This window comes from Punica granatum, chromosome 3 (assembly GCF_007655135.1).
Source record: "Punica granatum isolate Tunisia-2019 chromosome 3, ASM765513v2, whole genome shotgun sequence".
In the NCBI taxonomy this organism is placed as follows: Eukaryota; Viridiplantae; Streptophyta; class Magnoliopsida; order Myrtales; family Lythraceae; genus Punica; species Punica granatum.
This window is the reverse complement of record NC_045129.1, coordinates 2,910,518-2,935,100: the sequence shown is the minus strand read 5'-3', so window position 1 is coordinate 2,935,100 and position 24,583 is coordinate 2,910,518. Positions and strand designations below refer to the sequence as shown.

At 36.9% G+C, this 24,583-nt stretch overlaps 4 protein-coding genes across 4 annotated transcripts; 2 read left to right on the top strand and 2 right to left on the bottom strand.

Annotated features, from left to right (window-relative positions):
- Positions 1-3,564: 3,564 nt before the first annotated feature.
- Positions 3,565-5,355, top strand: LOC116198650 (leucine-rich repeat extensin-like protein 6). The gene is made up of 2 exons (XM_031528848.1): positions 3,565-4,379; positions 4,488-5,355. The coding sequence occupies exons 1-2, from the start codon at positions 3,763-3,765 to the stop codon at positions 5,179-5,181; spliced, it is 1,311 nt and encodes a 436-aa protein (XP_031384708.1). The 5' UTR covers positions 3,565-3,762; the 3' UTR covers positions 5,182-5,355.
- A 684-nt stretch (positions 5,356-6,039) lies between these two features.
- Positions 6,040-9,386, bottom strand: LOC116198637. The gene is made up of 2 exons (XM_031528832.1): positions 8,603-9,386; positions 6,040-7,222 (listed from the first exon to the last, which is right to left on the bottom strand). Exons 1-2 carry the CDS (start codon positions 9,220-9,222, stop codon positions 6,550-6,552), a joined length of 1,293 nt encoding a protein of 430 aa, XP_031384692.1. The 5' UTR covers positions 9,223-9,386; the 3' UTR covers positions 6,040-6,549.
- A 4,460-nt stretch (positions 9,387-13,846) lies between these two features.
- LOC116198464 (profilin) lies at positions 13,847-15,879 on the top strand. Its single transcript, XM_031528613.1, has 3 exons — positions 13,847-14,084; positions 15,142-15,279; positions 15,523-15,879. The coding sequence occupies exons 1-3, from the start codon at positions 13,962-13,964 to the stop codon at positions 15,655-15,657; spliced, it is 396 nt and encodes a 131-aa protein (XP_031384473.1). The 5' UTR covers positions 13,847-13,961; the 3' UTR covers positions 15,658-15,879.
- A 4,656-nt stretch (positions 15,880-20,535) lies between these two features.
- Positions 20,536-24,202, bottom strand: LOC116200898 (glucan endo-1,3-beta-glucosidase 13-like). The gene is made up of 4 exons (XM_031531860.1): positions 23,654-24,202; positions 21,443-22,711; positions 21,215-21,245; positions 20,536-21,113 (listed from the first exon to the last, which is right to left on the bottom strand). Exons 1-4 carry the CDS (start codon positions 23,706-23,708, stop codon positions 20,966-20,968), a joined length of 1,503 nt encoding a protein of 500 aa, XP_031387720.1. The 5' UTR covers positions 23,709-24,202; the 3' UTR covers positions 20,536-20,965.
- Positions 24,203-24,583: the final 381 nt, after the last annotated feature.

The window sequence follows — 24,583 nt, the reverse complement described above, 5'->3', positions numbered from 1 at the left end:
GTAGAAAATGCGAGTGAGGCAGCTTGAAGGAGGAGGAGCAGCAAGCTTTGGTTGTATTGACAGGGGAAGAGAATGAGACGCATTGTGGGCGGGTTTTGTGTTGAAACGTATTGTCCCACACAAAAAAACTAAAGAGAAATTCACGGGTTTATAAATGATTGTGTACCACAACCTATCAGCTCGACCTTTTGGATTGAAGATTAGCTCAATCGCTTATAGGCCTAGTGGAATTTTACATGGTATCAGAACGGGTTACGCTTTTGCGCGCATATGTGGGCTCACATCATGCCAAGTCTAGTTTCGAGGCAATCAAATTGCGTCTCATCTTAGTCCAGCTCAAGTGTAGCCTTTCACCCGAGGTGTAAGAAGAAGTCCACCTCGTGGTTAAGTCCCGAGCACGGATGTCCAGTCTTGGCTCGTAGTCAGTTATTGAAGGCGGGTATTCAAGATTACGTGGCACATATAGGTGAAGTATCAAAGTCACACGTTGTCACATGAGGGCGGGTGTTGAGACATATTGTCCCACACAGAAAAATTAAAGAGAAATACACGGGTTTGTAAATAATTGTGTATCACAACCTATCAGCTCGAGCTTTTGGATTGGAGATAGGTCCAATCGCTTATAAGACTAGTGGAATTTTACACTTTAGGTGGCAGCATGGACAAGGAAAATGGAACTCCCTCCTAATAATGTGCATGACGTGCCGAATGTAGCCATGAAGAGCAATTATCCCAAGGTTAAGAGACCTCACCTCTTTCTCTGGCCAATTGAACTTTTTGAAGGATTCTTGACCGCATGTTAGTTTTGACAAGAAAATTCAATTTTGTGCTATGTCAAGTTTAAAAAGCGTGCTAGACGATGAAAATGTTGACCGGACTTTGCTAGCTGGTACTATCTTCCCTTAAAAAAAAAAAAAGATATATTTTGAGAGGCAAACGAGTTGGACTTTTAGTTCCGTAAGATCCAAAAGACTAGAAGCACAATTCCAAGAGATCCTACGAGAACCAAAGATCTTACTCCTACATAGCACTGCGACATGAGGGCCACATATTATGACGGATTGGAATAGTAGAATCAAAACATCATTTCTTTTCTTTTTCTTTTTTTTTTTTCTTTTGTGGGTGAAACAGAACATACTTAATTTGATCCGGATCGGAATTCTGATTACCTTTACATAAAACTTCATGGTAACTTGTCTTTGGTGATCAATTTGGATCTTCGTTATTTGTTGATTATTACATGGATAGTGGGGCAGCTAAGAGATTTACCCGTATCCCTTTATTAGTTATTTAAAATTTTTTTTTCATTATATTAGGTGTCATATCTCCTTTGTTACCGAGGAAAAAAAAAAGTTGTATTCTTCGTTAAAGTGGAACATCTTCTTTGTCCTTCTTCCTTGCTTTGGGAAAAACTAAAAGAATTAAAGAAGGGGTAAAAAAGAAGGAAGACATGTTATTGGTATATGATGCATGAAAGTTACGTTTTTGAAAACATCGAAGAGTTCACTAACTCCCGTGAAATGCAGATATTAGACAAACGAGGGGGGAGGGGGGCTCCATGGCTGAAACCTATTATTGTTCTCTTGTGAAATCACCTTCAACATCACCATTGGTCATTCCAAGCACAAATCAACAGGACAAAGTGAAAAGCAAAAGAAAAGACTAAAAGTCCTTGCATTGCGTGGAACAGCTAATAAGGCTCAATGCGATGAAAAATCCATACATAATTAACTCATGTGTTCCGTACAGTGTGATTTCATAATGTGAAAACTATTTCATATGCACAAATGTCTTCTCCTTAGACACGATGATTGATATGTATAATGGAGATAGTCGTAAATTCCGTAATTTAACAGAAAGGAAATGATTTGCTAGTGTCCATGTTATTCTCTGGAACTACTTCCTCCCAAGTGCGGTTCATAAGGAGATGTGAGCAGCAGCAGCGAGGTTTTTATATCTGATGAAAACAACAGACACATCATCATCTCCAACTATTATTTTGTTTGTTGTGTCCACAGCCCAAAAGGTGATCACATGAAGGGTTGTCTGTTGAGGTTTTTGTCGTTCTTTGCTGTGAAAAAAAAAAGAAGCTGCGGAAACATGCCAAAAGATAATCATAATTCTAACGAAAGATCGATAAATCACGTCACGTTGGTCATGGAGAAATCCGATTAATTTTGCATACAATGACATTTTGCAATAGTCAGAGTGTAGGAGTGATAAAGAAGTTCGGTTTAAGAGCCAGTTGTTTGAATGTACAGAGAACCAAACTGACACTATATACAGCCTTCTTCACGACCAGTCGGACCGACCCGTGGGATATGGTGATGTTAACTATATAGTGGATTTATAAAGTTGGAAAGGAATGTCCCTAAATGAATGATAATTTCATTATCAGGGATTGCAATTGTATGGCTGCTTTCATCAAATCTAAGACAGGAAAAACCACAGCAAATAGTTGGGGCCCTCTGCATTTCTATGCAGGGCACTGTAATTAATTAATTCAGAGTTTGGTGGTTTTGTCGAGTAACTGGTTCATAATTTCACCTAACTTTTTCTAGCTATAGAGACACCACTATGTACGTGCTTTGTAGATAGCAAGTCAAGATGTGTACAGTGACAATGCCTCGAGCCCCCATAAGCTAATAAGCATAGGTGGCCAGTTCGTATTATCGTCTCGTGTTTTTGTTTCAATGTCATAATCGATGTTTGTCTTAACTTCAAGATTAGCATTCGCTTTATCCTATCCTATCCTAATCTCTCGAGATTCCCTCCCAATCCATGCTGAATTTTAAAGCACATATGCTATTGTGATGCTTAGCCCAAAGCTTTGCATAATCAATCAACTGTCATCTTTCTTAGGGGACATATATTTCTGTACACGCATTTACGAGACTATAAGGTTTGTTAATGTGACTCGACATGCTTAGGGGGTACGTACCAAAGTACCATTGTCTTGTCACCTACAAATCTCGGTAGCCCCTAACAATTGTTGCATGTCCCGTCTGTTCACCCGTCCTTCAGTATCAGTAGTTGCACTTCCATTTTTGCAAATGTAGATCCCAACTTATACCTTAGTAGGACAGATAAATACGTCAAAAGCATAGCACTTGGTCGACCGATACATCGTTTCCCTAGCTTGAGGTTTTGGGAGAATCGACTTGCAATGTCGGTTGGAAAATGAATTCGCAAAATTTCTAGCCTTATGGAAGAGAAGAGGAAAAAAAAAGTATTTACCTAAAATGACTAATGGTTTGTCCGTTTTGTCAAATTTATCATATATTTTTTTTGTCAAATTTATCTCATGGTTTACTTTTGGCATCAAATCTATCCCGACGTTATATTTTTTATCGACATCTAATGGTCGTGCTGACGTGACGCCAACGTGGCAAGTGTGGCCCACTATCTCTCCACGTGCCACGTCAGTACGGCCGTTAGATGTTGACGGAAAAGATAACGTCGGGATAGATTTGATGCAAAAAATAAATCATGGGATAGATTTGACCAAAAAAAAACATACGATAAATTTGACAAAACGGATAAATCATGAGCCATTTTAGGTAAAAATTCAAAAAAAAAGGGAAAGAAAATGATTATGAAGCTGGGGGTAGAAATAGCGTGGCATTGAATAGGAATAAGCCCCACAATTCTTGCCCTGCCCCCTTCACCCTTCAATGCTTCAGCAGCAGCAGCAAGACCACATTTCCACAACCTCACAAGACAACACCTCAAACTGACCCCTCTGGGCATCTTCTCCTCCAAATGAAGAAATCCTGTCCTCTTCTCCTCCTTCTCCTCCTCCACATTATCTTTTCACCTTCTTTAACTGCAGCTGTAGCAGGAGGTTTCGGTGTTGGGATCGGGATCGGAGGCGGAGGCGGAGGCGGGGTGTGGATTGGTGGAGGGATAAACACCCCAGCGGCACCACCATCTTCTTACAAGCTTGATGTGGCCTACAAGGCCCTCCAAGCATGGAAGTCCTCAATCACAGGGGACCCACATGGGTTGCTCCGCTCCTGGGTGGGCCCCAATGTGTGCTCCTACAAGGGTGTCTTCTGCTCATCAGCTCCGGAAGAAGAAGAGGAAGAAGAAGAGCAAGTGGGCAGCAGCAGCAGCAGCAGCACAAGCTCCAGGGTGTCCTTTGTGTCTGGGATAGACCTCAACAGGGCAAACCTGGAGGGCACCTTGGTGAGAGACCTGGCCGCCCTCACCGACTTGACTCTGCTCCACCTCAACTCGAACCGCTTCTCTGGCACCATCCCGATTACTTTCCGAGCCTTGGCTTCCCTCCAGGAGCTCGACCTCAGCAACAACCTGCTTTCCGGCCCGTTCCCGTCGGTCATCCTCTCCATGCCCTCCCTCGTCTACCTCGACCTCAGGTTCGCCAAATGTCTTACGGAAATGGAATATTTTGAGAGTAAGATCGTGTAATGTTGACTAGGACGTTCTTATGATCCTGGAAAATTTATATTGTGACTTGACATCAGATTCAATGACTTCTCCGGGCCTATCCCTGAGGATCTTTTTGAGAGGCCGAGGCTCGACGCGATCCTTCTGAACAACAACAGGTTCCAGGGCGAGATCCCGGAATCCATGGCGCGTTCCCAGGCCTCGGTGGTCAACTTGGCATATAATGAGCTATCTGGTAGCATCCCTGCAGGCTTGGGCTTCATGGGCTCGAAGGTCCGGGAGATCCTCTTCCTCAACAACCGTTTGACAGGGTGCATTCCCGAGGGGGTTGGACTGTTCTCCGAAGTGGAAGTGTTCGACGTGAGCTATAATTCCCTGACGGGCCAGCTGCCCGACACGATATCATGCCTGGACCAAATCGAGGTACTGAACCTGGCCCACAACCAGCTCACCGGAGTCCTTCCCAACATGATCTGCTCCCTCAAGAGCCTGCTGAACCTCACCGTCGCCTACAACTTCTTCTCCGGGTTCAGCCAGGAGTGTTCCAAGCTCTTCGACAGGAATGTCGGGTTCGACTTCTCGGCCAACTGCATTCCCGACAGGCAGCTCCAGCGGCCACCGCCTGAGTGCTCGGCAGGGTCTGGAACTGAGCTGAGCTGCACCAGGATCCCAGCCGTGCAACCGCTTGTTTGCGGGGCAATGGCCATTTTGGGCGGGACAATTGGTGACCTAACCTCAACTAGTACTCCTCCTTCATCACCTCCTCCATAAGAGGAAGGGAAGAAGAGCATCTCTTGCTCTCTTTTTTTTTTTTTGAATTTTTTTTAAGGATTTTTGGTGATAGGTGATGAATTGTAACTGCAATTAATATAGTAATTAAAGAGCTAGAGCTTCCGGATAAGTTATTTATTTTACATATATATATTGTCTTTGTTTTACCCATTTTTGGCTTCAGAGAGTTATGGCTTCATGAGAAGAGTACATCTCGAGTTATTGCTGTGGACCTAACTCTTGAGGCACGCCCAGGAGCAGAACCTCCCTTCCATTTCAGTTCGTTGAGGCGATCGGGATACGCTTCAACACTCAGACCTTTCTGAGCGTGATAGTTCTGATTGATCTCGCAGAAATTTCACCATCTGTAGCGAGGTCTTTTCTGTAATAATAGAGCCTGATAGGTTCGTGAAGGTGAAATATGGATGCCATTGTTATGTCGGGTGAGATGTTTGTCCTGTTTTGATCTACTCATGGGCCACATCAATCATGTAGTTACCTGTTCCATTCCCGTCAGGGAGAAAGCCAGTGGCAAGGTTAATCTACGGATGTGTCAAGTAATCTTTCCATTTCACTGTCGAAATCGAAATCGTATCGAGGCCATCACACTTCAGTGACATCCTCCTGAGATCGGTATGATTCGATACCATATATGGGAAACACACGGCCGATCTTGTCTTGTGCTTGACAATGAAGAGTTTCTTGAGTCAGTCGGGTACTACATATGGATCAAGGATTTCCTCAGTAGGACACAATGTCACGTTGCTGTTAATCTCCTCCAGGATCTGAGATAACCGGGTCAGGGACAAGGCAAGAAGATCTTTCTATATTCGATCAGATAAACAAACACGGACCGTGTTAACAACCGAAGTATGAATTTAATCGAAGTGGTAACAAACAAAAGAATCATATGATGTTCTTTTGAGTAAAACCCAAAAAATTTAAAAAATAAAAATAAAAAAAGAAAGTGACACTCTCCCTTACTGTACATTTTCCAATCCTTGGACTTGCGCTTTAACTTTCTTTGTCTCCAGGAACAAACAGAAAATCGAAGTGGTAACAAACAAAAGAATCATATGATGTTCTTTTGAGTAAAACCCAAAAAATTTAAAAAATAAAAATAAAAAAAGAAAGTGACACTCTCCCTTACTGTACATTTTCCAATCCTTGGACTTGCGCTTTAACTTTCTTTGTCTCCAGGAACAAACAGAAAATCCTCTTCTCCTCGCCATCGATCAAAGAAGAAACCCGACACATCTCTATAAGAACCAAAATCATGAAAAGAATAAATGAAATTCGACCTCGAGTTGAGGATGATGTATCAACTGCCACTCGGTTGTTATGGCTCGAAAAACCTTCTTTGCCCTCTCAAGGGAACAAATCTTGATCATCGTGGCAAAGCTCCTTTCGGAGTTTATACGAGAAAACCCTGCAGGCATCCATGCTGAGATCGATTGCTGCTGAGAGGGCTATGAACAGGGCCGCATCGGCTGGGCAAGTGACGTGCTGCACCCCAATCTGCACCAAAGGCCTGCTGTCTTTTCCCTCGCCTTCGACTGTTGATGCCATAACAAAGCCCTTAATGGGCGACCTTAGAATGGATCCTCCACATTCACTCGTTGGCTGATTATCAATGCAGAAACGCCCGCCCTTCTTGACGCTCATGGTGCCCTTGGTGATGGGGATTCGGCTGTTCGTGGGCCCATTCTCTGTTACAAGCTCGAACTTGTAGCCCAAACCGTCAATAGGCCCCCGCTCTCGCCATGCCTCAAGGCGACCCCAGGGCTTCAAGTTACAGTTGCTGGCAGAGTGCCCCCCACTGGGTCGGAGGATGAGCCACGCCCCAGGGTTCGATCTCAAGACACGATCGGTTCCAGGAGACGGGACGAAGGGCGTGATCATCGAGGCTGCTGCCACAGCTGAGCCGGAAAGGTCATAGATGGTCACCGTCCACCCTTTCCTCTCCCTTCCTCGCCTCTGCCCATTCCTCGAGAGGGTCCTCGCCCATCCTCTGCTATGGCTGATGTCAGATGGAATGGATCTGCAAATAGATAGAACAGTCACATAAGTACTTTTGAGCTTGGAGGTAAACCAAAATCCACTATTTTGAAATTGAATATCCACCAATACTATCCTAAAAACTTTCTAAATGCTTAATCTAATCTGATAAATGCCGGCACAGTTAGAATTTTATCCCAAACTCTAGTGGAACTGAAGAGCTTGTGGGCCGGAAGCTGAAGATACAACTTGGAACAAGAATACTACATTAGGAGCAGGACAATGACAAACTGGACTGAACCCCAACAAAGTCAGAAAATCAGCTGGTTAGGATTAGCCTTGGCATAAGTGTATTCTTTTTTTTTCCATTTTCAAAAGAAAGATACCATAATATGGGATTAGTACAAAAAATGCTTATGAAAGGACAGTCGAAATCGGAATAAGAATCAGATCAGCAGATTAGTTTAAAGGGGCTGAAGCAGCTGACTAGCAAATAAACAATTGCAGGCACATGGTTTGGGGCCAATGGTGGGTAAGTCTCGACAGTCAGGAGATATACGAAGATTGACCGTCTGACCGAACTAATGGAAATCAGACCCGTCTTGGTAATTAAACAAACTAAACAGAGTTGTTTTATTTTAATACTGGAACTAAAAAAAAAATCATTGTTTAGATTAAGATATTGAACAAATGGGATCATAAATGGTTGAATGATGCTCAACCCCAAAACCCTGTTGTGGAAGCTGCTTAATTACAAAAAAGGGCAACTTTTACCCCTTTCAATGATTATGTTATGGGAACTCACTACGAAGACAACAGAAAATGCTAACAGTGGAGAGTGGGAGACAAATAATTTGCAAGTTGCCCAATTGGGTCGGATTCTACCCCTCTGCAGTCCTGTCTTGATGCATTTATAAGTGTATCTTCAACAGCAATTATCTGTAGTCAACTATCTATGGTCAACGACTAACTTTCGTGAACATCGAAATTCGACTTCGAAGGAGCGGTTTATCTCTCTAAAAGTGATCCTGAATGCGAAGTCGGCTACCCTCTCTCGATTTCATGGGTGATTTTACGTACTTACATACAAACATTTCTGTATATATGAGTGTAATGACTGATGAGGCCTACTAGTGGGGCATGTGCAGTTGGGTAATGAGGCTGAGAGACCCACAGACATTGCTTAATTCAGAAGACACCTCCTCCCATTTGGCCAATTTCCTTGATTGGCTCCTAATTTCATATACAGGCCACCCCACCGCCACCCATCCCCCCTCCCTCAACTCTTTCATCCGTAACAATTCAATAAATTCCACATAACATTTTTGCATAAAAACAGTTTTTTACAGACTTATTAATTACTCTTTGCTTACCCAAAAAGGAAAAAGAAAATTGACTGAAATGTATGGGAAGATGGACTCACCTGGACCGGGAGTTGCGGTCGGCGCTGAACTTGCAGCTGAAGACGGGCTGCTGGACGTTGTTGTTCCCCTGTATCTGGAACACGACCGGGCTGCACTCCGGTTCCCCCCCGAACTGGAACACGAAGCGGGGCTCCGGCTCTGACCGGACCACCACGTGAATCCTTGCCCCCGGCTCGCCCCGGCACCCTGCCCCGAGCTTCATCCACCCTCTGTGAAACACGACGGGACGCGAGTTGGCCCCGTCCCGGTCCAGCCCCACGCTGACCTGGACCCGCCCTATTAGCTTCGCGGCGGCGACCCCGCAAGTGCGGCCAGTGCGGCCGGTGTAGACTGACAAGCGGAGCACCAGGGGCCGCCCCGCGAGGCGACGGAGTTCAGCCGGGTCGAGGTGGAACCCGGCCGCGGAGGAGGAGGAGTCCCGGGGGGAGTGGTCGTCGGATGAGGTGGAGAGGGGGAGGAGGGCAGTCTGGGTGGGAAAGTTCAAGTTTTTGATGTGGAGCTTGCAGAAGCAGGGGGTGGCGGAGGGGTGGACGCCAGAGGCGCCGGATGCCTTGGTCGGCTGCGGCAGCTTGAGGGATAGAGACTCCACGATCAGGCGGACGAACGGGCACGGATCCATGGTGGGTGTCGGAGAGTTCGCCGGCGCTTGTTGTCTCAGTCAAGTCAGACAAAAATCGAGTCTACAACAAGGGAGAGACTAGAGAGAGAAACACAGAGTAGGGAGCCAGCTAGAGAGAGAGAGAGGAGGGAAGAGCTGCGACTAGCAATTTATGAGGGATGAGTGTCGGCTCATGAGAAACAATACAAACAACCTTTCATGTAAATTTCTGCTAATAAAGATACGATTTCCAGTTGTCGCCTGGGTTTCATTATAACAAATTTTAGGAATTGCGCACTTATTGTGTCATATCTTTCTATTTTTTCGATTATATCACGAGGTATTTTCAATCAATAAATCCGGCCTAAATGCGAAGTAATTTAATCATAAATGATTCTAAAAGAAAACTTACACCGTAAGTAAAGTTCGATCGCCCATGCTTGGTTTGAGAGTGTTGTTGTAGAACTAAAAGTGCTGAAATATAATTGCTGAAAAATATGTGTTAATCTTAGAATAAGTAAAAGCGTTTCGGAAGTAACAATTGAAAACTGCTGAAAGTAAAAAATGTAATTATTAATACTTGAAATAGAATAAGCACAATCAGATTTCATAAACACCTATTAACATGCTTGATAACATCACGTTTGCAAGCGCAATTTTAATCATCATAATTTCAGAAACACTTACCAAACACTGAATTCACTTAAAATTATAAGGAAAAGTGATTATAGAATCTCCCGTGGCACTTCCAAACAAACTCTCAATCAATTACATTATTTTATTATGTGTGAAACCCGATATCCGAAAAATTGGGCAAATATATTATTTTTCATGGTTATTTCATGTCATGTTTTGGATGGATTTTGTTCTCTCTTTTTTTTCCCCTCCGTTCTTCCCTTTTCACTGGGAAATTACATGCGTCAAAGAAGGAAAAGGCTCATTAATCTCTCTCGTTTTTTGTTGGTTGATTTAACCTCTTTCTTGTTTTTTTTGTTTTTGTTGGTAACAAGGGAGCTTATAATATAAAATTAAACTGAGTTTGCCAAAGTGGCTACATTCATGCTAGCAACAGTTGTATCAGGGACATTACGAGCAAAAGTGACCCCCGCAAGGTTTGCTAGAATTAGCCACCTCAGAAGGGGGCAACAAAATATATGAAATTTTATCGAACTTTTTTCATGTTGACATCTAAAAGTCTAAAGAATCCCAACTAATCTAGTTTGAGCCGGTGATCAGTAAAGATAAAACTCTCATAGTGTGTATTTTGTTATAAAACTTTTTGATATAAGAGAAAAAGGAAAGAAATTATATCTAATATTAGTACAGATATTAAAGAGAATGTTGCGTGCCGGTGCACGTCATTGCCAGGTAATTAAAAGTTTTCCTTGCAATCGGGAAAAATCCAAAGATGAATTTATTTTTGAGAAAATTAGGAAATATTTTATTTTGTGGGATCAAAGAACAGCTGGCTACGGTTGTCACCAGTCACAGCTCAATTGAAACTATTTTTATTTGCATTTTTTTTATTTATTTATTTTTGGTAAATAGAATTTGGCTGTGCCGTTTGTTTTTTCCGGGAAGGGGAAATTTAATTTTTGCTCCACCAGGGAGGAACTGTCACGTGGTGACGTGGCATCCCGGAGACAGTGGACTGCTGACGTACGGTTGACTGTCGCCACCAGCCGCCGCTCCGGACAGTTGCATGTGACGGCGCTACGAATTCGGGATTATTTTTTTTTCCATTAGTTACGAGTTCGGATTTCGGAGCTTTTTCTTAATTTTTCCTTTTTAACTGAATTTTTTTCTACTTTATTTTTAATAATAAGAACAAAATTAAGTATAAAAAAATTTGAGAAATAAGAACAAAATCTCTTCTTTTTTTTTTTTGGTTCTTGTCATCAGCTTTGCGTTCTTGAGAGTGTCGGCCGGAAAAATCAAGAAAAGAGATTTTATTCTTTTGAAACCGATCTCATGTGCAAGTTTGGTCCTTTTGTCTTTTTCTTTTGCATATGATTCATGGAAAATCAAGTTTTTTTTTTCAAGTGTTCGTAAAACTTAATCACCTGTCTAACAATAACCAGGGATCTCAATCTTGTCTTTTTTTTTCTTCTTTTTTTTTTGGGATAAGCAATGGCGCAACATCTTAAAGAATTTTGATGCAAAGTCTCAAAGTGTGATATTTAATAACAAAATGGATATAGTTTCAATATTAGATTGAGGCCATTTGATCCTTTTTCAGTGAAATGATAAGTATTCTCAATTTATTAATTGAAATAGGGGAAGGCTGAAGAGAAGTACTTCTCTTGTGTGATTGGATACCGAACTTTAATATGAGACCCTTTAATTAGTTAATAAGGTTAACAAAAATTAATATTTAAACTTCGCTTTGTTGTCCTTTTGAAAGGTGAAATCACTAATTAAATTCTTATAGGTAATTTATTTTTTTAGCATACTCTAATATTCGAAAGTTTGACGGGTGTCGGCTAATTCATTTTGAACTTTTCTAGTATTATTTTGATTTTGATGATAAAAGAGATAACTTCATTAGTGTTTTAATGTAATAATCTTATTATTTTAATAAAAATGAAATGATTTTACAAGAAAATATAGAAGATAATAATTTTTTTAGGAAAGAATTTAATGTGACAGAGAAAATTAGAATTAAAAGGAATTATTTGAAAGAAAATTTGAAAGTTGGGGAGAATATTAATGCTTCGTTTACTTTGAAAAAATTATGGAAAATTTTCATAAAAATTGAGGATCGTAAAATATGTGTTTGGTTACTTAAATGAAAAACAATTTTTTAGAAAACAAAGATATTTTTCTAATTCCCCAAACTCATAGCAATTTAAAGAAATGCTTTTAATAGTTTTTCACTTCTCTAATCTCTAATTGAAAATTTTTTTATCAATTAATTTTTGCATGTTTAATTATATCAATTCTCCTCCCTTTAATTGCAAAGTTTTCATTGGTTGTTAAATATTGCACATAAGTTTGAAAATTCTCAATTTTCAGTTTGTAAACATGATTTTTCAATTTTTTAGAGAATAAATTTAGAAAAAGAAAAGAAAAAAGAAAAATAAAAATAAAAAAGACTTTTCTTAAAATAAACAAGCCTTAAATTAAAGAAGATAGTTGGCGGAGGGGAAAATCAAGGAATTAAGATCGGGAAGAATGGTATAAATACATTGGGGTCGATTGATAGAGATAATAAAAAATAGGATTATCGGGAAATGATTAGAGTATGGTTGAATAACTCATAGAAATTAGGGAGGACGAGAATTATTAATGATAAATTACGAAAGTTTTTTAGAATCTTAATTTATTATTGACAAATAAAATTAGATAACTTTTAAACTGCAATATTATAAATATAAAAGTCTAGTGGCTTGGTCCTTGGGCCAGCCATATTGAGACTAATATATTCAAATGTCCACTAGACCTTGGTTATAAAGTGCTTTTTGAAGGATTTTGAATCACTATATTGTTGGTAAAGTTAGGTTATTAAAAGATCATTCAATCCCTGTAAAATATATCCAATTTTTTATTAAAAATTAATAGAACAAACTTGACTTTGATATGACATGAAAGACTCTTCATTTTTAGGATTTGCGATATGAAAGGAAACAAATTGCATGGCACTCTAGTAGAGGCCTAATCACTTGCAATTAAAAGAAGAGGAATCTATTCACCCAAAAAGGAAAAAGAAAATAAAAAACAGAAGATGAATTTATTATACGACATATTTTGAAATATTGATTTTTATAATATTTTGGTCATAGTATTTTTATTTTATTTTTTTCATAAGAATTATTGTAGAGTTTGTTGAATGTCCACCCTCTTTTCAAAAAAGAAGTTGTTGGTGCGGGCTCATATATATTTATATGAGCTATAAACTCTATAATTGTTCATAATTTACAATTGCCCATCAATCCATCTCGTGGTATGTTGAAGAAATAAAATAATTCATCTCAATGAGTGTCGGAATTCGAAATTTATTATGTTCCATCAATCATTTTAGAAAGTAGTATAGTATGGGTTCAATAACCCATAATTCGAAAGTCGTTTTTAATTGTAATATATCATTATTATCCAAAAGGAAGAGCTGGAAAATTGAGATAATGTGTTTTTATTTTATCTGTCTAAAAATTTTAAAAAATGGAAATTGAAATAAATAATAATGTCACATTTTTTCGATTACAAGAAATATTTTAATATAATAAAATAAAAATCCTAATAACTTATGGAGGAACACGACTAATCTATAGAATTTCAAACTTAAAATTTCTTAATTAATAAGCGAATGTGTACGGTCTCTTTAGATTCTACAGTATTTTTTCATCAAATATTACAGTGCGTTTGGTTTCAGAGTTAAAGTAACTTTGATTTTGATCGTGGAAAATGACAAATGAGATCGGATTATAAATTTGACTTGGGAAACATATGTTTTTGTAATGTAGTCTGTTGAGTTAAAGTTAAAGTTAAAATTTTTGACTTGAGAAATGTGTATTTTTATTGTGTAGTGTGTTGAATTAAAATTAAAAATTTTATAATTTTAACTGAGAAAACAAACGGACCATTAATTTCTGCCATTGCTTATCCGCTGTTATTATTTATCAAGTAATTAATATATTTATTTATGAGTCCCATTTCCATCGTCTGTCGAGCCCGACACAACAGTGCTTTCCTTCCACTTCTCTCAGCCAACGCCGACAGAAATCAGAGAGAGACCGGCGAGGGGAAGAAGGAACAAGGAGAAGATGTCGTGGCAGGCTTACGTGGACGACCACCTCATGTGCGAAATCGAAGGGAACCATCTCACTTCCGCCGCCATCATCGGCCTTGACGGCAGCGTCTGGGCACAGAGCTCCACCTTCCCTCAGGTTGGTTCTTCACTGCTTCTCCACCCTTCTTCTACTGCATGTGGGCTGCTGGGAATTGGGTGATGTCAGCTTCAACCCGATTGCAGCTTCCGCGTCTTTCATTATCCAAAATACCCCCTTTTGTCCTTCTCTATGCTGGTGAATTGAGCAAATCTAAGCAGCTTAATAGATGTGATTTTCTCAAAAATTTGCTTAATTTATGACATCCATACTTTCCTCTCTGCACTGTGTAGCTTAAGGATATGGTAGCTTGGTTGAAATGAGAACAAATGTGTGAACTTTAATGCATTTCTGGGTTGATTGATTAGTGAGAAATAATTTGGAGCGTTGCTTTTCACTCTCTACTTCGGCTTGGATTGAGTATGGTGTTCTTGCTTCAAAGCTAGCATTTTGTTGAGCTTTCTTGGTTAAGTTAGGTGTGAGGCGTCAGTTTGTAAACCTTATTATTGATCACATGGGAAATATTTCAGCATTTGGTCTTGTTAGCTTGTCGCTGGTATATTTGTATTCGGTGAACTGCAGCTCTACATTGGTGTAGTTTGGTAGCTTTCGGTTTCATGAGGAATGTTTGTTCCTCTGTCCATGAAAGTTAATTTTGTTATATAAAACAACTCAGTTTGTCTCGCTCTATTTGATCTTTGGTTGCTGCATAGTAGAAATGGAGATGATTCACATCTTGGATCTGGTTGATTTATTAATTGGCTAATTTGGAAATTCAGTCATTTCGGATACTCACAATGATGAAGTTAGTGGGGTAATGGATCTGCCAGTTTATTGTGAATTTGACGTTGCTTCTCTTAAAATGGGTTATCTCGTCATGTATGATGCGGGCATTGTTGGTTTATTAGTCAGAAGCTCTACTAGCTCTGTTGCCTATGGATGGAAGAGGCGATGTCTCGTATCTAATTGGATGGAGTCATCTCTTTGTATAGGATCATCTCCATGTCTCCATGGAGATGGGACTTTCAATCGGCTCTTCCTATACATTATGTCATATTCTTATGTTTTCTTAGAAGCTTTTGTCTTTATTGCTTACCATGTAAATCCTCGATTTCAGTTCAAGCCCGAGGAAATAACTGCCATTGTGAATGACTTTGCGGAACCGGGGACGCTCGCTCCAACCGGACTGCATCTTGGTGGCACAAAGTATATGGTGATCCAAGGCGAGGCTGGCGCTGTCATCCGAGGGAAGAAGGTAATGAGAATGAATTCCGTGTTGTTAATCAGCGATTAGATGGATGCCCTTCAGTGGATTAAACTTGGTTGCTGATTCTTCGTGCTTTGGACTGGCCTTTGGATTCATTTATATTCATCACACATATGCCTTGCTATAGCCTTTCAGGGTAATATGTAGAGCATTTAAGTTTATGATTTAGATTTACCATAGAATGGAGTCTTAGAAATATGTTTGGGTGCTACGTTCTCCTCCTCATACCAGGGCCCAGGTGGTGTCACGGTGAAGAAGACAAATATGGCTTTGGTCATTGGCATTTATGACGAACCGATGACTCCAGGACAATGCAACATGATCGTTGAGAGGCTCGGTGATTATCTCATTGAGCAGGGCCTTTAGTCGAGCAGAGCACAGATTATTGGAATATCGTAGTATTTGGAGTCATGGAGACTGTATATTGAAGGGGCTTGGCGATTTCTTTGCTTTATGGCTGTATCCTCCTGAAACTCATGTAACTTGGGGTGATTATGTCCGAGGATGAAGTTTGTATTGCGAAATAATTACTCCGTTGAATGTTTGAATTTGTTATAATAAGTATGTAAGTTGAACTTAATTTATCGTCCACCGACCTCTCATTCTCTCGGAGATGGATGGTCGACATATTTGTAAGGTCCACTGAAAAAAAAAATTGCTTAATTCTTGATTGAGGAACGAAATCTCAAACGAGGCATTAGGTTCAAATATTGTTAATCACAAGGAATTTGGTTCAAGTATTGTTATATTTCTAGTACTAGTCATGAAGCTCGTGTGTTATATGGAATAGTATATCACTTTAAAAAGCAATTATAATTAAAAAAATTAAAAAAATTTCGAAAGTCAAAAGTGAAATAAAAATAATAAAAAATAAATGAATAAATAATCTTCACGTTTAGTTGTATACGAACTACTTTTTGAAAGTTTATATATAGTAGTAGCCATTCGAGAGATGAAACTCACATTACCTATTTTGATAAAGAACATGAGAAAAAAAGCAAAGATTATATTAAAAAAATGAAAAATTACAATAAAAATGAAAGAAAAAAAATCAAAAGATAAATTTAATTAATTCACTTGCATTTAGAGATATACATAAATTTCAAGAGCTTGCATCTAGTTGTAAATGTATTGTTTGAGAGTTAAATATGCCAATGTGTATATGAATGATAATTCATATTTGTAACTATCAGGTAGAATCTAGATAAAATATAATTTGATTTGATTTCCTTTTTTGGTGAATAAATTTGATTTATTTTCTAAAAATAAAATATAATTCGTATATATCTATAAAATATTATCTAATATATTATTTAAAAATAGATATCTATAAAAACATATAATTTATATATACTTTTTCTTCCTACATATAATGAAGGTTATCCACGTAACCATATATTGACATATTTATATTATGTATACATATATATACTAATATATACTTATTTTCATGTTAATATTGATGTGATCAAATGTTAATTTCTATTTTAAAAATTCAAGTTAAATAATATCAAAACATAAAATAAAATTTTCTCATTTATTTCAAATACATTATGTTATGTAAATTATAAAAATTAAAGAAATCAAGAAATCATATTTTATGATAAGATATCTTTAAAAAATATTTTATTTAAATAATTTCGATATATAAATAAATAAAAATCTAGAAAATTCCTTCCAAAAAAATATATGTTAATATAAACTTGTTTTGATGTTAATATTGACGTTATAAAATATTAATTTTAATTTTGAAAAATTCAAGATTATTAAATAATATCTACACATATAATAAAATCTTCCCATTTATTTCTAATACATTATGTTATAGAAATTATAAAAATTAAAGAAATTAATAAATTAGATTTTATAATGAGATATCTTTTAAAAAACTATTATAAATAATTTCGATATATAAATAAATAAATAAAAATCTGGAAAATTCCTTTCAAAACATATATGTTAATATAAACTTATTTTGGTGTTAATATTGATGTGATGAAATATTAAATTTAATTAAAAAATCAAGATTATTAAATAATATCTATACATATAATAAAATCTTCTCATTTATTTCAAATATATTATGTTATATAATTTGTAAAGATTATAGAAATCAAGAAATCGGATTTTATGATGAGATACCTTTAAAAATCAATTTTTGTTAAAAGAATTACGAAAATAAAAATAAATAAATAAAAACCTAGAAATTTCCTTTTCAAAAATATATACTAATATATACTTATTAAATTTCACTCAGAAACCGAGCATTATAAAGTCATCTATTAATATATTTTATATTATGAATGACTATATACATTTTTTATGTTAAAATTTATGTGATGAAATATTAATTTCTAGGGTAAATTGCACCGGTAGTCCAAAATATTTTACAAATGTTTCATTATGGTCCAAAAATTTTTTTTCGCTACATGATGATACAAAATGTTTCAAAGTTGTTTCATGATGGTACAAACCGTCAACTCGAGCTTGACGCCATCAAGCCAACGCTGACGTGGCTACTACGTGTCACCTCCTTGCTGACGTGGCCGAAAAATTTAAAATAATTCTAAAAATTTTAAAATTTTAGAACTTTTAAAAATAATTTTAAATTTTAAAAACTTTTAAAAATAATTTTAAACTTTTAATTTTAAATTTAAATTTTAAAATATTTTTTATTATTTTAAATTTAAAATAATTTTAATATTAAATTAAAAATAATTTTAATATTAAATTTTAAATTTTTTTAAAAATAATTTAAAAAAATTTTAAAAAATAATTTTAAAATTTTCAAAATTTTAAAATAATTTTTTATTTTTTTTTTATATTTTGTATTTTTTAAAAATAATTTTTAAAATTTTAAAATATTTTTTTATTTTTTTTTTTTTTTCAAAAATTATACTCTTTTTTTGTATTTTTAAATTTTTTTTGTATTTTTTTGGACTTTTTTAAATTTTATTTTCTCTTAAATGACGTGGCGCACTATGATTGGTTCCACGTAACAAAAGTGACACATAGGACGCGTCACGTTAGCAAAATGTTAATGGCGTTAGGGCCAATTGACAGTTTGTACCATCATGAAACAACTTTGAAACATTTTGTACCATCATATAGCGAAAAAAACTTTTTGGACCATAATGAAATATTTGTAAAACATTTTGAACCACCAGTGCAATTTACCCTAATTTTTATTTTAAAAATTCAAGATTATTAAATAATATCTATGCGTATTATAAAATCCTTTCATTTATTTCAAATACTTTATGTTATATATATTATAAAAATTAACGAAATCAAGAAATCGAATTTTATAATATCTTTAATTTTAAAAATTCAAGATTATTAAATAATATCTATACATATTATAAAATCTACTCATTTATGTCAAATACATTATGTTATATATATCATAAAAATTGAAAAAATCAAGAAATCGAATTTTATGATGAGACAGCTTTAAAAAATATTTTTTACTAAAAATAAAAACCTAGAAAATTTCACTTAGAAGATTCATATTATTTTCAATTGGAGATAACCATAGTATCCAAAAGATTTTATATATATATATATATATTTTTTTTTATCTTTTTTAGACATAATATTATAATCGAAAATAATTTCAAAAGATTTTGTTACTCATTTCATAATAAAAGATAATTTTAAATTTTAAAAACTCAAAAATTGAGAAAATTTTATTGAGAAACGGAGCATTCAGAGGCCATCTGATCGGGAGCACTTCATATTTTGCTTTTATATATATATAAGATATAAATTGTTAAATTACAAGGAATGTGAAGATTACAGTGAACACTTAATCATGAAATTATTTTTGTTGGACGAAGAGCCAAAATGTGAGATTATTGTGTTTGTTTAATATATTAGATTACTGAAATATGTGAATTTTGCAATTATAATCTCGTAGTAATATGAGAATTTCACGTATTTTGGATGTAAATTATATACTGATCAATCTCCCGAAATGAAAAACTACTAAAAATATTCTCTACCGATCATAATTAGTTTTAATTTAAGAAAGTAATTGCAATGGTTAATTTTGAATGTAAAGTACAATAAAAGGTCGAATTTTCTCAGGAAGTCCAAAATCCGAAGATTACATCGAACCAAACAACCTCTTATATATATATATATATATATATATATATATAAAGCTGTATCTCACATAATTAATAGAGTTAGAAATGTAATTTTTTTGACTAGTATGAGGTTATAAAGGTTGATTTATAACTACATATATAGTTAATTGTGTGTGTATATATATATATATGTATGTATGTAAGTTCAATAAATAGTGGCATCATTATATATATATATATACATAATCAATTCACACTAACAAAATATAAAATAAATATACGTTTTAAGAGCATTACATGTAAGGTAATTATAAATATATATACAATTAAATCATATTAACAAAATATAAAATGAATAAATAAATAACAAAATGAATATATATGTTATGGAAGTATATATACAAATATATTTTCTAAAATTTATATATAAATATATATATATATATCAAAATTTACTTTGATAATCATTTTTAAGATAAACACTAACAAAATCTAAAATAAATAAATATAAATTTTTTAAGTGCAATACATAGTAGGGCAATCATAAATATACTTACAATTAATTCACATTAACAAAATATAAAATGCATAAATAAAAAATAAAATGAATACATATGTTATGGAAGTAAATATGAATATATATTTCCTGGAATTATATATTCATAAATACATATATATACACGAAAATCTACTTTAGTAATTATCTTTAATACTATCTATATATAAGTGATCGTATATTTGTTTAGATATATACAAAAGTTCTATGTTTGTTAATTTATTTAAATTTTCTATATTACCAAAATATAATGCAATGTTTATACTTTATATAATTCTACAAGATACTAATATAATTATAATTAAAAATAAGTAAATTTGAAAAAGAAAAAGAGTTCATTGTAGAGTTAACTATTATAATTATCACATGATTTAAAATTACATAGGGTTAAAAAGGTAAATGTATAAATTAATAATATGAAATGTATCCATTTACTAATTTTTCAGAATACTCAAAGAACTTTTTGGATATAGTGCTACAGTTTAATTTGTGAAAATTATAAAAATGGAAAAGAAATTTTTATTCTCATCTCATAAATCCTTCTTTTATGTCTACAAGACATAAACTTATACATCTTATCAAATATATTGTTGATAATAAAAAAGTAGAATTGCTTAGGCCTGTTTTCCACCAAATAAAATAGAATTCAATAAAAATACATATGAAAATGTTCCCGTGCATTCAGGCAAAAAAGCTAGTTTCATCTAATGAGGCTTGCTGGTCAGTGGTCTAACTCTAAACTCAAGATTACAGTTGAGATTCCATGTTCTTTCTTAACCAACCTTTTCCCACAAAAGATGATACTCAAAAAGCCCAAGAAATACCTAAGAAACAATTGCTTAACAAACCTCCGACTCATAGATTATACAATTGATCTTCCCCAAATGCATCTCATTCCTAAAACCAAATCATATGTATCATACAAAATGTGGGGTTGCACCGCTAACCATCCTTCAAGTGTTTCCCCAAAAATTTGCCGATATCATCGTTTCCCGATATCGAGATAAAGATCTTTACCATGCTCGAATCACCATCCTCGGATACTGTCGATCGCCAGGAAGAGCAAGAAAGAGATCATAAATGTCCAACTTGACTTTGAGGTGTGAACTTTGCCAGCTAAAGAGTGGGAAGTCGTGGGTATTGCCGTGGCATTGGTCGACAAGGTCTTGTTGCTCCTGCATCACATTTCACAAGCTCAAGACCAAATAGACATGCATATACATATGAACATAAGAATAAATTTTCTAACTTAATGCGGAGGATCCAAAGGACTTACCCTGTAGTCATATAAAGGCACTTGTCATAACCTGCCAGATGAAAGGAACTGTAAGTTAATAGTTCACCCTCAAGCACAGAGCCTTGTGGCTATTTAAAATCAAAACATTCTTTCCTCTAAGGTACTTAGGCTAAACTGAGATCATGCATGCTGTCAAAACACATGATGTTAGATCAAAGGAATTGAAATATCTAGCAATGGAATAGGCACAAGTGTATAGATACGTACTCGGGTTCTTGTCCACTCTGACCCCAAGCCCGCCAAAGCTGCAGGCGACATCGGAGGCCCCATTCTGCTGGTAAAAGCTGTTGAATGCATAGGATGCATGGGAGACCAGTGTATCTGGCTCATAGCAGGGCTGGCTTGGTTGGATTGGCGAACAATCCACATTCCCGGGCCCACATGCCCAGTCCAGCGCGCTTTGCAGGACTCTGTCTGATGCATTTGACGAGGCGATGCACCATGTCGTCCCGTTTGTGTTTGTGATATTGGCCCCAGTGATCACGTCAACAGAGCCCCGCCCACTGAAGTCAAGGTTGTAAACGCTCGTTTTGTCAGGGTAAAATAGCCCCCAGTTCCTCTCTGAATCTAGTCCCGGCTTTCGATTCTCGTTGAACAAGGAGAATATGTACACGTCCAACTCCTCCCCGGGCTTTGCAGGAGTCCCAGTGTCATTGATGACATGGCGGATTAGGTTCGTGTTGTACGTCTGGGCATTATCAGGAGTCGCGGCTGTTTCCTTGGGCGAGCCCTTTGACGGCCATCCAGTCTCCGTAACCATGATTTTGATTGTCCGGAAATTCAGTGCTGCCAGGGCAAAATAGAGCGCATCGATTTGTGCATCGAACATGTTCGTGTAGAGCAAGCCTGTGTTAGGATCTATCACCTCCGAGGACGACTCAAACAGGGCATAGTCAAGAGAAACATTGTTTGGCGAATCTCTGAAGGCGTAGTAAGGGTATATATCAACCATGAAGGGAGACTTGTTCTCGGCAAGAAATATCAGTAATGGCTTGAGAAATGACGCAAAACTGCTATTAAATGCTCCTGCTGAAGGAGGGAAAGACCGAGAAAGGACCCCAAGGGAGTGAGTAGTCGAGACCTTGATCTTCTTATGCAGACCAGCCTTTCTGAGGGCAGTAAAGACATTCTGCATCGCAGGTACGACTAGGGAAGTCGAGTTAACTTCGGTAGCCTCAGCCCCAACAGTAATGTACGTGATCTTCGTGGAAGGGTAGTAGGGAAGGATGTTGTTCTTGAGCCAGCTATCCGCATTTGATTGGAACTGGGCGAATGGGAGGAGGTCAGAGTTGGGGATCCCGATCATGAGCTCAATCCCAGTGTTTGCAAAGGCTTTGAACACCTGAATGTTGGAATCATAGATACGGACATACTTGATGTTGTGCTGCTGCACAAGCTGCGCTGCTTTGTCGGGCGTGGGCAGGTCATCAGCGTTTCTTCCATAGCAGACCCCAATCGTGCTTCCTCTGCAAAGGTCTGCCAACGCAATCAACTTCGTTTAGTGCAAAAATTTCAGAGAAGTTCATTACAACATAAGACAATAAGCAATTTGAGAGAAGTTCATTACAACATAAGACAATAAGCAATGAAGAAAAATTACGAGCAGATTTAAAACCGTATTTTCGGCAATGCCAAGTCATTTTGTAATGGTCTATACTATATATGAGTTTGCCGGCTTAGCCACGAGAACTTGCTTTATGGAGTATACTGAATTTCCGAAACAAGAATTGCTGCATCCATCCTAGAATTCTCACATGAACGAACACTTCATATCAAATTTAGACAAAATAAGGTCTATTGAAAATAAATATTGGAGTGAACAAATGAGGATGAGCAATGTGGGTCTAATGGATGACAAAACATTGACCACGTTTGTGACATCTTCATGCCATTCAAGAGGGGTCCCACTCCACCACTCCATTATTGCAAATCTAGCTGTCCAACAGCAGACTGGGAGAGCCTACCTACTGGACAAAAGAAGATACAAAAGCACAGAAGAATCTGGAGAGAGAGAAAGAAAGCAGATGCAGTGTGGTCACAATAAAAGGAAAGGACATGACACTAATGTGTTCATTTAAGTGAGGAGACCAAGCAATCAACACAACAAATCCATCGAAAACATGATTCTGTTTTTGGGTTTTGCTATGATACTCGAAGCCAAGACCTTTCCTGATCAAGAAGCTTGAATGATCCACTGCTTAACACAATTCACTGATTACTCCATTGATGCTCAATGGGCGGACACCCAAACCGAACACGATACAAAACACAGACCCAACAAGGGGAAGCTCGAGGGATGGGCTCAAGAAGAACCATGAAACTTTATATCCAACCCAAATCTCAAGAGCAGATTCGGAGCAGAGCAACAAGAACAAGATGGGAGTAAAAAAAAAAAAACGGGGGGAATCTATATTATACCCAGAAGCATAAGCATCAGTGAGGCCGCCAAGATGAGCCTGAATCCTCTCTCCATCTGATCTATCTCTGTTTCTTGATCCTCCTTCCTTGTTTTCCTCCTCTTCCTTCTTGTTCTTGCTGGGGCCGGTGACTAAAGAAGCTTCCTCTGACTCTCTCTCTCTCTCTCTCTCTCTATCTAGCTTTACTCCTTTTCCCAAGCAGAGAATGCTTCCCCGCTGCCTGCTACTGTTGCAACGTTCTTCTTCACCCTCTGGCTTTTCCCTCTTCTTTCTGGAGAAGTGGGCAAGAAAATGCAGAGGCCTCGAGGGGGAGCGGAGGAAAGCCAAAGCGAACGAGAACAGAGTGCCCTGCTCTGACAGTGCACTGGTCAGCGAGGGAGGGTCCGGACTTCAGATGCTTTTATGGAATTGGGTTTTGGGAGAACCGCCTCGGGCCCGTAAAGAGATTTTGGCATGTCTGTCCTGTTTCTGTCTGATGAGTGTTTCATTCCGTCGATGAAATGAAATTCATTCCCCTCCAAGCCTCAACTCAACTGTTTAACGGTCCAATCCAAAGACCATACTCCCACCACCCCCCAACCCAAAAAAAAGGACCCAAAATATATAAATATAAAAAGGTCATTATGTCCCGATTAATTAATGGTAATCTCACTTTGAACTGACTAATAATTTGATACGATATTGACTGGTTGTAATAGTCTATTCGTCAGTCAAAAAGTAATTCACCTGACTAATCATGTCGGTGGCAAGTCAAGCTGTTTGTTTTCCCTTCAAATATATGTAAGCATTGCATGTCCATTGATCTGTAATATATCCTATAATTATTGTCGGTCTGCGCGTGAAGTATCAGTAGCATGTCATTGTTTATGTTATTGTTCATGTCTGGCGACTCTCAATTAAGCTAGCTTCATCCATCCAACCAATTTGACTA

Bases quoted from the DNA above. Each gene is read 5' to 3' on its own strand.
- LOC116198650 (XM_031528848.1), top strand. From the start codon at position 3,763: ATGAAGAAATCCTGTCCTCTTCTCCTCCTTCTCCTCCTCCACATTATC. The intron at 4,380-4,487 runs GTTCGCCAAATG...ACTTGACATCAG, and splicing joins CTCGTCTACCTCGACCTCAG to ATTCAATGACTTCTCCGGGC.
- LOC116198637 (XM_031528832.1), bottom strand. From the start codon at position 9,222: ATGGATCCGTGCCCGTTCGTCCGCCTGATCGTGGAGTCTCTATCCCTC. The intron at 7,223-8,602 runs GTGAGTCCATCT...ATCTATTTGCAG, and splicing joins GACCGCAACTCCCGGTCCAG to ATCCATTCCATCTGACATCA.
- LOC116198464 (XM_031528613.1), top strand. From the start codon at position 13,962: ATGTCGTGGCAGGCTTACGTGGACGACCACCTCATGTGCGAAATCGAA. The intron at 14,085-15,141 runs GTTGGTTCTTCA...CCTCGATTTCAG, and splicing joins AGAGCTCCACCTTCCCTCAG to TTCAAGCCCGAGGAAATAAC. The intron at 15,280-15,522 runs GTAATGAGAATG...TCCTCATACCAG, and splicing joins CTGTCATCCGAGGGAAGAAG to GGCCCAGGTGGTGTCACGGT.
- LOC116200898 (XM_031531860.1), bottom strand. From the start codon at position 23,708: ATGGAGAGAGGATTCAGGCTCATCTTGGCGGCCTCACTGATGCTTATG. The intron at 22,712-23,653 runs GTATAATATAGA...TTGCGTTGGCAG, and splicing joins ACTGATGCTTATGCTTCTGG to ACCTTTGCAGAGGAAGCACG. The intron at 21,114-21,214 runs GTAAGTCCTTTG...AATGTGATGCAG, and splicing joins TGCCTTTATATGACTACAGG to GAGCAACAAGACCTTGTCGA.